The 13,807-nt window shown below is 35.9% G+C and overlaps 1 protein-coding gene across 1 annotated transcript in view; it reads left to right on the top strand.

The window, feature by feature from the left end:
• Window positions 1-13,807, top strand: part of ST8SIA6 (ST8 alpha-N-acetyl-neuraminide alpha-2,8-sialyltransferase 6) — a 140,477-nt gene that overhangs the window by 83,812 nt on the left and 42,858 nt on the right. Inside the window, 1 exon segment of the mRNA XM_017869194.1 lies at window positions 7,003-7,089. Within this exon segment, the coding sequence (XP_017724683.1) occupies window positions 7,003-7,089 (87 nt within the window).

Raw genomic sequence — 13,807 nt, 5'->3', positions numbered from 1 at the left:
AAAAAAAAAAAAAAAAAAAAAAAGAACACCTGGCTTTTTCAAATAATACAGTTTAGCACTTTGGAGATTTCATTGGAGCTGTGAAGAAGTACATTGGCATCTTCAGGAGTTAATCTCTGAAGCTATGTTCTAATATTTATTTAACTTGTCTGAGGGACATTAAAAGATATGGAGAAAATAAAAGTTTCAGATCCCTTTCTCCCATGCCAGTTGACAATACCCATGACACTCTAATTAGAAGTTACCATCGTGCATAGCTGAAAACAATGTAAATTGAACTCTTTTACCTTTAGTGGATAAAATGTCAGTGCCACTGCATAGCTCAACTCAGTCTACCTGCCACACACTTCTAGTTTAGCTTTCATACACTCATTAGCTATTCCTTTAAAGAGTATTACTCAGTGGAAATGATTGACTGTATTGACTGAACGTCTTGTAGCACTGTATTCGTTTGCAGAATTTATTTTCAAGTAGAGCTGAGCTCTTCAGGGGCTTGGTGAAAATGCTGCAAAAGACTTTTTGATCTACACAGAACATCACTCAGAAAACTATTGACTTAATATTACTGTGTTATCCCCACCTATTTCAATGGATGAAAATGGCGGGCTTTCACCATGAAGAGATGTCATGGGAAACCAAGTCGGTATCTCAGCTGCTTAAATAAGACTAGTAAACGAGTATCTCCAAGATAACTTCTAGGTACGTAGTAAGTATCCAATACAGTAGTCTCCCTTATCTGCATGGGATATGTTTCAAGACCCTCTGTGGATGCCTGAATCCACAAATAGTGCAGAACCCTACATATACCATGTTATTTCAGTCTCATAACTGAGACAGCTACTAAGTAACTAAGTCAGCAGGCAGGTAGCATAGACAGGGTGGATCTGCTGAACAGAGGATGATTTACATCCTAGGCAAGATGGAGCAGGACGATGTGAGATTTCATAGGCCACTCAGAGCAGTCCACAATTTTAAACTCATGAATTGTTTATTTCTGGAATGTTCCATTTAATATTTTTGGACTGTAGTTCACCATGGGTAACTGGAACTGAAGAAAATGAAACCATACGAAAGGGGGAACTACTGTAAATATTTAATCATTTAATTAATTAACCGTAAATTCTAGTGCTTTATAAGCCCTATTTATATCTTAATTGAGATAAAACTAGTCACAGCATGTGGGTCTTCATCTTCAAAGAGACGTTTCTAGAAAAATGTTTAAAATTTTAATATGACATTTATTATCACTTAGTAGGTTATTTATAATTTGTGGCTCATTTTGAGTATTACTAATAATGATTTAAATAGATATTATTTATTCTTTTGAACATAACTTGCTGCATTATTTAGTGTGATTTATTGTATGTCTTGGGACAGAAAACGTTTCTGATGGGATTAGTTTTCAGTTTCATTATGAAAATAGATGAGACACAACATGATATATTGGAAAGAGCCAGAATGTGAATCAAAAGACATGAGTTTAATGCTTAGCTCATCTACATACAATGCAATATTGAGCAAGCTGTTTATCTTCTCACAGCTCTCAGTTTTGTCATCCAGAAACACAGAAATGATATCTGAAGCAGAGCTACCTCCCAAGATTTTGGGGTGAGATCTATGCTTTATAAACTGAAAATCAACTATATATGTAAGTGTGCAGAAAATATGATGTGATTTAAAACATTTTACTTAACAGGAAGCTGTTGCAGAGACACGCCTATCCCCAAATTGGCCCACAGCTGGAGCACACATGTGATTTTTCCTCCTCAAATGATTTTTGGTTGCAACCATGCTTCTATTTTATAATTGCGATGATCCTGTGGCAATCTTAATTTTCTCAAAAAGCTGTTGGTGATTTAACTTTCGCTAAAAAGGGCAAGCACTTAGAAAAAACTTCCCTTTGATATCCCTTATTCTTTTATTTTCCCCTCTATAATATCAGAGGATAAGGCTTCATTTCTAGATTGGACATAAAATGACTTTTGAACACATAATCTCAGGGAGTAAGTACCTTGAGGACTGTCTTCCAATTGTAAAATGACCAGAAGTATATCTAATAATAGATGGATCTGCTATAAGGTATTTACTTCATTTTACATATCAGTGACCATAAAGTCAAAGGCTGTTTTATTCAGCTAACTTACCAGTAAACTTAGATACATTATGATTGGCATCTTTCAATATTAGGTTAAATTGGAACCAGCTACAATATATAGGGGGAAGGATGTTTAAAACAAAATATTTTAAAGACTATCCATATTCTACAATGCATGTTTTTCCCAATTGTCTGTGGATGGCAATTTTAATGTTCCAGACTAAGCTCAATATACAGGCAAGAATGATTGCAAAAAAAATCTCTGCTTTTCAAGTAAGCTAAAGTAAAAGTATCATATACTCAGGAGCATTTGCACACAATTTTGGTGTTAATAATGTCATCTTTAATTTGCCAAGGTAGTCCTTGCTGTTTGGATGCTACATGTTAGTTTTGTACAACCCAGAACCACTCTGGATCAGTCTTATTTGATGAGTTAGAAGTGGCAGCAAAATCTTATCTGGCCTTTTCAGCAAGCCTCAGTGAAGCTCAAACTATGGGGATAATGAATGAGTGTGAGCCAGGCCAACAGGCTCACAGCTGGGATGACAAGTATAGGAGCTATGGTGAGCTCATTCATGTTTTACTATTAGCTTGGGTGGAGGGGGGAAGCAGAGAAACCTGATTTGTCAAATTTGCCAATTCCTGTGGCATAAATGCTTCAGCTTTGGCTGATTTCAAGCTACCAATGGTTTAATAACCTGTTCACAACATTCCTGAAAACTTAACAGTCAGCTCCCATAAGCTTGTATGAGCCAACTCCCGTGTATTAATAAGATAAAGTATGGAGGAAGGGACGAGAGGATCCTTAACCCACGCCATGCCAACAAAGAGGGCTGAGAAAGGAGATTTCCCTCAAGTCCAAGAGTCAGTCAAAAAGAGATAGGGATTTATTGTATTATTTAAGTTGCACAGGTTGGATCTCTACTACCAAGCAATATAACCCCCTTTCTCCATTTCCTGTGAACTAATTGGCAAGTTCTACATTGATCACTATTGATGGAGCCCAAAAAGGAAGATGGGTATAGTTAATGTATGCATTACTCATGGAAAAAGGGGGTAGTAGTTTAACAGGACACACACACACACACACACACACACACACACACGCATGCCTTTAATGCTAAGAAACTGGGAAATTAAGAAGGGTAAATTGAATTACCAGATTGAGAAAATTGACTAATGAGCTATTAGCTCTAATGTGAGAATTCTCAAGCAATAGATACATTGAAGGAAGGCTGGGCTTTAAATGGGGAGATTTGTAAATAGGAAAAGTCAGTGGAAGTCAGTACTGAGGGAAGTTTTAAGTGGAAACCATAATCCAAGCTTTGAGCTTATTCAGAATAGTTTATGACCTCATTACATGTTGTATTTATATTTAAACATGCATTTCCAGGCCGGGCGCGGTGACTCAGGCCTGTAATCCCAGCACTTTGGGAGGCTGAGGCGGGCGGATCACAAGGTCAGGAGTTCGAGATCAGCCTGACCAACATGGTGAAACTTTGTCTCTATGAGAAATACAAAAATTAGCCAGGCACGGGGATGCGTGCCTGTAATCCCAGCTACTCAGGAGACTGAGGCAGGAGAATAGCTTGAACCCGGGAGGCAGAGGTTGCAGTGAACCAAGATTGTGCCACTGCACTCCAGCCTGGGCAACAGAGCAAGATTCCATCTCTAAATAAATAAATAAATAAATAAATAAATAAATAAATAAAATGCATTTCCTAGGTTAATAAAAACAAATCGGCATGTCGTAGGGATTGTGCTGGGCCAGAAATGGTCAGTCCTCAAAGTCCTGAGGGGAAGGGACAGACTGAGAAACCAACATGTAAACTCACAAATTTAACATGAGAGAGGCTATTATAGTAATGTTGGTCAAAGCAGTCTGAGAGCTCATAGGAGGGTAGCAACTTATTAGCTATCCAGGGAACTCTTTCAAAAAGCATATCAATTTAAATGTACTCTAGGTTCATAATAAATCATGTTTCAAATTTTAAATATTTGATCCTTAAAAATGGCTGATATATAGTGCTTATTATCTTAGTTACAGCATCATGGAAAATACAATTTTTAGTTTAGTAATAAACATTTAAAAGTTTTTTGGGGAGTAATGTTCAATGAACTTCAACTTAAGTGTATAATTTGTCAAGTGTTGGCATATGTATACATCATTTCTATGATGATTAGATGATTATGACATCTCTGAATAAAGACAGTTTTACTATTTCCTTTTTAATCTGGATGGCTTTATTTCCTTTTCTTCTCTATTGCATTGGTTGGACCTCTAATATAATGTGGAATAGAGATGGTAAAAGTGGACATTCTTGTCTTTTCCTGATTGTAGGGGAAAGCATTCATCATTCAGTCTTTCACCATTAAGTATGATCCTAGTCATAGGCGTTTTTGTAAAATGCTCTTATCAAATTGGAAATTCTGTTTTTCACTAAATTTTGTGAGAGTTTTCGTCATTGCTGAATGTTGGATCAGGTCGAATCCTTTTGTGTGCTGAGATTATTATTTGTGTTTTTTTTAATTCTGTTAATATGGTGAGCTGCTTTGATTGATTTTAAAATAAACCAAATTCCTGATATACACCTCAGTTGGTTAGTGCTTTATCCTTTCTTCATGTTGTTGGATTCAATTCAATTCAATTTTGTTGAGGGTTTTTTGCATCTATCTTTATAAGAAATATTGGCCTCTTTTTTTTTTTTTTTGAATATTTTTTCCTTATTTTTGGATCAGGGTAACCCTGTTCTCATACAGTGAGTTGGGAAGTGTCTTACTCCCTTCAATTTTCTAGAAGACTTTGCATACAATTGATATTAATATTCCTTAAATGTTTGATACAATTCTCCAGTGAAGCCATTTGGGTCTAGTGTTTTGTTTGTTTGTTTTGCAGGAAGAATTTTAATTACAAAATCAATTTTATTAATGGCTATAGGACTATTTGTTATCAATTTCTTCTTGAGTGGCCTTTGGTAGTTTGTGTCTTTCAACACATATATCCATTGCATCTAAGTCACCAACTTTGGCATAAAGTTATACTTTTAATGTGTTAAGGATTCTCAGCACTCCATCCTCTCTCATTTCTGGTACTGGTCATTTGTATCTTCTCTCACTTTTTTCTAATCAGTGTGGCAAGAGTTTTATCAATTTTATTGATGTTTTCAAAGAACGAGTTTTTTATCGCATTGAATTTTAAAGATTTTATCAATTTCTACTCTAATCTCATGTTTTTCATTAATATTCTTTGCTTGGAAATATTATTTTCTTGTAATAATATTCCTTGCTCAGAAATATACTATGAATATAACCCTTCTAACTTTGTTTTAATGATTCTTATCTTTTTACTTTTATTTGCTTATTTATATAAAATATGCTTCATGTAGACAACATGTGGATTGGTTGATTCTTCTTATTCTCCTTCTTCTTCTTCTTCTTCTTCTTCTTCTTCTTCTTCTTCTTCTTCTTCCTCCTTCTCCTTCTCCTCCTCCTTCTTCTTCTTCTTCCTCTTCTTCTTCTCCTTCTCCTTCTCCTTCTCCTTCTGCTTCTTCCTCTTCTTCCCTTCTTCTTCCTCTTCTTCTTCCTCTTCCTCTTCTTCTTCTTCTTCATCTTCTTTCTTCTCCCAGTTTGACAGTTTTTGCCTTTCAATTGGTATGCCTAGATCATTTATATTTGTTGAGATTAGTCACACATTTGGGCCTAAATCTGCCATCTTGCTGTTTGTTCTCCACCTGTTCTTTGTTCCCTTCCCTCTTTTTCTGCCTTCCTTTGGATTGAGTATTTTTATGACAACATTTTTATGATTTTGTTTGGTTTTGCTGGTTGTTTTAGGTGAAGAGTATTCATCTTTTTCTTATTGCTGTCAGTTGTCAAATGATTTATATCACTTCTATTTCCACTTCCCCACCCCCACCTCTTTCTGGCTTTTGTTCTATAGTTGTCATGCATTTATGGCTACACATATAACCCCACCTCAAATATTATTATAGTCACTTTAAACAATTATCTTTCAAGAAGACTTAGAAAATAAGAAAAGTCTTTCATATGTATTTTCATATTTTACATTCCCAGTACTCTTCATCACATTCTGTCAATCTAGATATCAGTCTGGTTTCATTTTTCTTCTCCATTATGTCTTCAACATATATTCTATCTCATTGTTGTAGAGCCTTTGATCACTAATAGCTGGCAACTAATGAATAAGTTACTAATTGAAATAAAGTTTAAGAGTTTTCTCACTCAAAGGGATATTTGCATTTCAAATGAGAACACAAAGACTAAAGGATATTCTGTGCTTTATAAATTAATACTTAATGGTAGAATTTCACATAGGGAGAGATCTACTGGGGACTGGGATCCTGCTCAGTGCTTCTCAAACTATACCACTCTAGCTATAGATTTTTATGTCAATAAATTTCTCTCTCAACAGTTCAATCCGGGTGTTGAATGTACAGTTCAAAATTATAACTTAGCATAATTCTTTCGAGGAAATTTTTGTCTATACATTCCGAGGTAAATATGTGAACTTAGAGTCTGAAAAAATTCTATTGAGTACGTATTTATGGCAAACATCTATAAAACACCTATAAAGATATATTTATTTGTCAATTATTTCAAACCAAGGTGCAATGTCCATAAGATACGTATGTGAGTTGGTGTGTTGTCATGGTTTTTAATACTACACTTGGCTTATGATATGTGCAAATTATAAATCCCTAAACCAGCATAATAATCATTTACAAATTGTATTTTCTCAGTGTTTTGAAATGAGTATGCTTTTAATTATTTCTGCCTAATCTTGTATCAAAAAATATTTAGACTGAAGTGAGTAGATTATAAAAGTATCTTCTAAGAACATTCACATATGAGATCATTATTTTCTAATTATATTGACATTTAATTTTTAGGTATTCAGAGAACGACTACCTTCAGATTATCACAGATATACAGAGTTGTCCATGGAAACGGCAAGCAGAAGAATATGCAAATTTTAGGTAATTTTTTTCATAAATAATATGAGATTTTAAAAAGGTCTTGTTCATTTGCTTTGTAGAAAAATAGGCAATATGTTATTAAAAAGAGAAGTAGAACCAACCCCAGCTGGCAATGAGGCCGACTGAATTCTAAGACCCTGTCATGAGCCACAGGGCATTCCATCTCCATCTCTTGTGTAGAAATTTGCATTATGTCACTGTTTTAATTACAGGAAATGCCAAATTCAAAAGAAATATTTTGCTATGTTTTTAAGTTATATTTTAGAAGATGTTGTATTTTTTGGTACCACTGATATTTGGTATTTATTTATTTAGTAAATAAAATATCATAGTATTAAAGAATGTTTGGAAAACATAATAATCTATAATCCCGTCACTTTAGAACAACAACTTTTGTTTCTTCCAGTTTTCCTCATTCACTTTTAATACAACTGACATTCATGGGCATGAGTTGCTCTAAGTAATAACCCAGACAGGAGGTGTCACTTGACCATTATAGGGCTGTGGTTGGAGAACTCGTAGCCCATCCAGACAGAAATTAACTTTGTCAAAGCAATATGCAGTGAGGGAGCATCAATACTTATCTAATAGTTCTTACCCACCATACCTCCACATATCATAAATCAAGGTCAGTTGTCTCTGTGCTTGCTTGGTCTAGATTGTTCTGGTTTTTGTTTGAGGGAGGCTTCTTTTCTTTTTTCTCCTCCTCCTTCCTCTTCATCATCTTCTTCTTTCTTCTTTCTTCTTTCCTCCTCCTCCTCCTCCTTATTCTTTTTCTTCTCCTTCCTTCCTTCCTTCCTTCCTTCCTTCCTTCCTTCCTTCCTCCCTCCCTCCTTTCCTTCCTCCCTCCCTCCTTCCCTCCCTCTCCTCCTCCTCCTTCTTCCTCCTCCTCCTGTCTTCCTCCTCTTCCTCCTTTTTTTCCACATTCTGATTCTTTCCTGTACATACCATTCCAATTTCGTCCTATGCCAAATTATTTTATCCTATTACAATCCAGAGACATGTCTTTATCTTTACTCATTATTTTCAAAGTTTACTTGAAGCATTAAACTTGTAAAAAATATTACTAAAGAGACTTTGCTTTCCCCTAAAATACTCTAAGAAATATCTGCAGTATGGTTCTCTTTTTTTATATGGGAAGGCAGCTCTTGTTTGCCTTATGTAGTGGCTCTGCCTGTTCCTTCTTTAGCAGAATATGCTGGTATGATTGGACCAACTGCCTTTGATTCTGCTGCCAATGTGAGGAGGGTTCTGCTCCACCCCCAGTAGGTGAAAGAGTACCTTCCTGGTGGTGTCAAAGCTAAAAATGGGTATCTTCCCTCCACTGGGTAGACACATGGATACCATGACTTCCTGCAGGATACCATTAAACATCTTTCCAACCTGATATTTTAGGAAGAGAGGCTGGAAAGGGGATTCCTGTTTATTTCATTTCCAGGACATTTTATGCCAAATCCAATCTATTTAAGACTGGATTTGAGAGGTCCTAGTGGCAGGAAGATGAGATTGAAAATTGCACAATCATAACCTAAATGATCACAGGGTCAGCAAGTGATAGCAGAGTCTGATTTTCTGCATATACAGAATAGACAAGAAGAGGGAGAGATTCAGGTCATGAGCTACTGAGGATCAATCTAAGATAATTAGCTGGAAAGATAGATTTGTAATGACTGTAATGATCAAAGTAGGGAGTAAAGGAGCTTTTACTTGTGGCTGTTAAGTTCAGACCAAGCCTCCTGAGAGTAATGAAAATAAAACAAAGTATACCAAACACCTGTGTGAGGACACTGGCGCGCCACCAAGGCAGGGAGAATTTAAAGGACTAAAGCCCAGAAGGTGAAGGGAACCCATCAATTCGGGCGGGTTTTTCTCATAAAGAACTTGCTGAATACAAAAGCAAAATTCGGCTGAGAGGCAGAGAAGCTGAGCAGAGCTTCCAGCAATCCCTGGAAAAAACCGTTTTCAAAAGAACTGAAGGCCAACTTTGAATCCCTGGAAAAACCAGTTTTTAAAATAACTCAAGGGCTGGGGTGCGGTGCTCACACCTTTATCCCCCAGCACCTTATGAGCCAAGAGCGGGTGGATCAACGCTGAGGTCAGGAGATCAAGAGCAGCCTGACCAACATGGTGAGACCCTCCATCTCTACTAAAAATACAAAAAAAAAAAAAAAAAAAAAAAAAAAAAAAAAAAAAATTACCAAAATGTGGCACGCACTTGTAATCCCCAAGCTACTCAGGAGGTCTGAGGCATGGAGAATCGCTTGAACCCAGGGAGGCAGAGGTTGCAGATCACGCCATTACACTCTAGCCTGGATGACATGACAGAGCAAGACTCCGTCTCAAAAAAAAAAAAAAAAGAACTGAAGGCCAACTTCAAATCATTTCCATTCTGAGTTGGATTTAGATCTGCCCTTAGCTTAGATGCCTGATAAGAGCAAAAGGAAATCCCCTTCTTGGGGATTCTTTTCAGGGAAGGTAACCCAAGAACAGGCACAGACACATTTATTTATTGACTTGAATATTTATTATATTGTAATGTTCTTTTTATGGGCATATTTCTAAACTAAATTATAGAAACCCTCAACAGAAGTCTATGCAATTAAGTCATAATAAACCACCTACTTTCCTAAATTTTTACCAATATAGCTGGCCAAATCTGGGGAATCTCTGGCTTGTTTATAAAGCCGGGATTATAGATATGTTCCCTGTAATTATAGATGTCAGGTAGTTAAATTATTTTTAATTTTATTTACTTGGAGCATTTTATACCAACCAAATTGAAGAACAGTAGAATGTGAGTTTTAAAATGTGGTAATTTTAAACAGCAATTACAAAAGTTACATTAAACTTGGAAGAATACAAACAAGTCAACATTTTAAACTCATCTGCAACCTGATTGTTGAAACTTCCAACAGTTGACACCTAGGGATTATTTGAAAATTATAGGACTCCTGTGGTCAAATGATCTAACAATAAGAGAGCTTGAAAGTTATTTTTCTTAAATATATATGTCACTTGCTATCAAAAAAGATAAAGTTTACTCAGCCACAAATATTTAAGATTTACTAAGTCAGAGCACTGTAGCCTTTTTTTGTGCCTGGTAGAGTGCTGGGCACAAAAAGGGCCTCAATAAAAAAAAATATTAAAGAAATGGATGCATGAAAGTAAACAAAAAAGTGTAATGTTTTCTTACTGAACTCAAAGAATTTATAGTCACTTTAGAAAGACAAGAAATATAAATATGAATATTTATGATTGAATATCAGAATGAGTGATTTAGACAAATACTGTGATATACTAATGCAAGATCACTGTGGGATATAGTTTTGTGAAATGTTTTGTGAAAAGAGGCAGAACTTGAGCTATAGCTCTGAAGATGGCTAGAAAGGGAGAGTGAGACCAATCTGGGACTGATGAGGCCGGGAAGAAAGACCAGTAAGTTTCAAGGCCAGTTGGGCTGGAGCAATGAACTTGTACTATTAGGCACGCAAGGTAAAGGGGATAATTTCAGGTAGACAAGGAAGGATCTGATGCACGGAGATCTGGTTATCAGAGTAAAGTCCACAGATATTCTGTAGATACCACGAGCCCAAGAGGAATATTGCTAGCAAAGGAATTACAAATTGAATTTATTGTTTTAGGGAAAGTATTCAGACAGCATAATGAATGAAAGCAAGTTGGAGTATTAGGAGGAAGGGGATAGTGTAGAAAAATCAGAGCAGGGGCTGGTTGTAGACAAGTAACTACAGAATGGTGACCACCTACAACATCAATGGTAGTTATGAAAATATTAAGAGAGAGATGCTTCACTATGAGCCCTTTGGGGACATGGCGTGATCTTGTTTATCTTTGTATCTCCAGTGCCTATCACATAGATGGTACCCAATAAATTGCTCCATGACTGAAGACTTGGTAGGACTTGGTTACTTGTTGACTTCCAGTTCTCTCGTTGAAGGAGAAGAAAAATAAAGTCAAATGAGAAATCTTGCATCTGAAATACTCATGCTGCTACTGACAGATAGAAAGATTTCAAAGAGAAATTGGATAGAGAAGATGAAAGCGTCTCGGACAGGATGTGTTTGAACTGATTTTAGGACAACTGGATACAGAAGACCTTTTCCATGGTCTGGGGAAAATATAAATGCTAAGAGAAAATGAATTCTCTCAAAAAAGAAAAGCAACTGCAGTTTACATCTGGCTTTTGTAAAAAATAGGGCTTCTCCAAGTCTATCTTCTCAGCAATTTTAACTTTCTTTTGTGCTTCGGGGGGGTTTGTCCTCTTTTACAGATTCCTAAGCTTTTACTCGTTTACCACTTAATTATGGGTCTGAGAACTTGGCCGCTTGGCGCTTGAGTCTCAAACTTCCTTCAGCTTTTACCTGGAAACATGAGAGGCTTAACTAGAAAGATTCTTAATCTGAAGTTCATGAAAGTGGTTTCCTAAAACTCTGAAGATTGTTTGTGAGATTTTGTACATGTTTCTGGGAAAAGAATCTGTGACTTTCATCAGATTCTTAGGGAGTCTAGGACCTTCCACATGGACTAATGTATTTCTAAGGATCTTTCTGGCCCTGAGACTCTGTTTGGGATTCAATTGCCTTTTTCACTTTCCATGATGGCGTGGTTATCCCAAGCATAGGTGTGAGTCTGGCTCAGATTTACCTGAAATTTACCAGAGATTCTAAGTTTCCGCTATGAATCTGCATTTTGTGAGATACTAGTTGAACTCAGTTAGAGAGAGAGATTTAAGTAAGAATTGAGATGTCCTGCTCTCTATTCTTTCTTGGTGTCTAATTTCTTTTAGTTGTAGCTGTACAAAGTCAACGATGTTAAGGTGTGTGCCTTTTCTGCTTTTAAAAGCTTGATTGATTCTCCTATAAGAGGTCCCTACCCACTTCCCTCCAAGGACAAGCTAATGCGCAGAATAATTTGTGAAAAATCTACCTGGATTTCAGTCTAAGAAATTATTGCTCTTCACAGTCTCTCCCTCTGATTTTTGGAAAAATGATGGATAATCATTTGCTTGAACGTGACACTCAGCTATTTGAGAATAACACTGAGATGCTTAAATTTAAATTAAACATGATATGAGATGCCCTCTACTCCTCCTTCCCCACTTCTTCTGCTTCACCCTTGAAGGCTCCTTTGTGAAACTCTGGAAACTTCTGGTAAGCAGGTTTTATCCCAGAAGAAGATCTTTGAGCTTCAGTAATTAGTCTTAGATTCCCTAGGTAACTTGCATGGTAATTACTGCATTAGTTTCTTGAATGGTTTTCTAACTTAAAAGAACCGTATTCATTTGTGTAACCATTTACAGAAAACTAATAGGTACACAGTAACAGTGCTTAATTTCTAGTTTACTTCCCCGCCCCCCCACCCCAAGAAATACACACACTATTATTTTGTTTCTCAGTTTCTTTTGGAGCCACTAATACCATTTGATTTTTTTAAACATCCTCACATTTCAAAGAGATGAGTTGGAATCCAAGATGACTGAATATTATCAATCACATATTTACTGAAAACTTAGTGGCAGGAAACAGTGCTGTTATGTCAACCCACACATTTATGACTCATGTAAATGAGATACCTTTCAAATGACTTGTAAAACAGGTATTTTGTGCCCGATTACTTTGTTACAGATAACTATTACATGGTGGCAATTTTATTAAATCTTGAAGTATCCCCTCAGGTTTGATTACATTAAAATTTCTTAAAAGTTATTCCTTTGTCTTTCTTGTGTTGGATATGTGAGAAAAGATTCCAGTGCTGTATTTGTAAATTCATTGATATTTCTAAAATAACAGTCACTGTGTTGCTTTCATTTTTATTTTCACTCTTTGAAGAATATAGTGTTAAACAAAATACACATGCATATCTACCACATATGTTAATTGTTTTAACTATATGACATTTACATTATTCAAACCATGCCATTTAATGATTTAACTTTGTGAAAGGATATAAATTATGAAAAGAGATGGGATAAGTTAATCGAATTTTTGCATTAGATCATAAAACTGGAAAACCACACTTAGTTTTACCACAAAGTTTTCAGTTATTTTCTGAACCATTTCTCCAAAAGCAATAGTATTGTTTGATTTTGGTAAGTGTTTTGTGAGCTTACACTTTTTCATTCAATTAACATTTATCGAACCTTATTATGTTCCAGGCATTTTGTTCTGTGAGACAAAGTTCTTGGAGAAAACCAAAAATCATCTCTGCTAGGGGCTTCTTTTGATAATACAAGACTAAGTTCATTTTCCTGAGTCACTATTCTCCTCTAAACGTTTGCTGTTTACAATTCATACAGGGTGACTACACTGACAGCTGAAAGCAATACATTTTTTTTTTTAATTTAAGAAGATGTATACTTTATGATAGGTGATTTGGGTCGGTTGTCAGATTGAAAAAGCTTTTTTCTTTGTTTCCTCTGCATCAAGACCATTTTTCATCATTAATATACTGTCATATCATCTTCTATTTGTCATTGCCATACAGCATGCCTGTGCATTTAGAAAAAGCAACAAAAACCACACCATGTCATTACTTCTGCCGTATTTAATAACAGAAGCTAGCTCTTTTAGGGATTAGCTCCTCTCCTTGGTCTTCAGAATATAAACCTTGCCATCAAAGTGTATAGAACTCACATGGGGTTCACTGGTCCTCTAAATTCTATTTCAAAATTTATCTCCCAAGTTGTACTCAATATTACCTA

The sequence above is a fragment of the Rhinopithecus bieti genome, unplaced genomic scaffold, assembly GCF_001698545.2.
Source record: "Rhinopithecus bieti isolate Rb0 unplaced genomic scaffold, ASM169854v2 scaffold_3043, whole genome shotgun sequence".
In the NCBI taxonomy this organism is placed as follows: Eukaryota; Metazoa; Chordata; class Mammalia; order Primates; family Cercopithecidae; genus Rhinopithecus; species Rhinopithecus bieti.
This window is presented reverse-complemented; position numbering and strand designations above follow the sequence as displayed.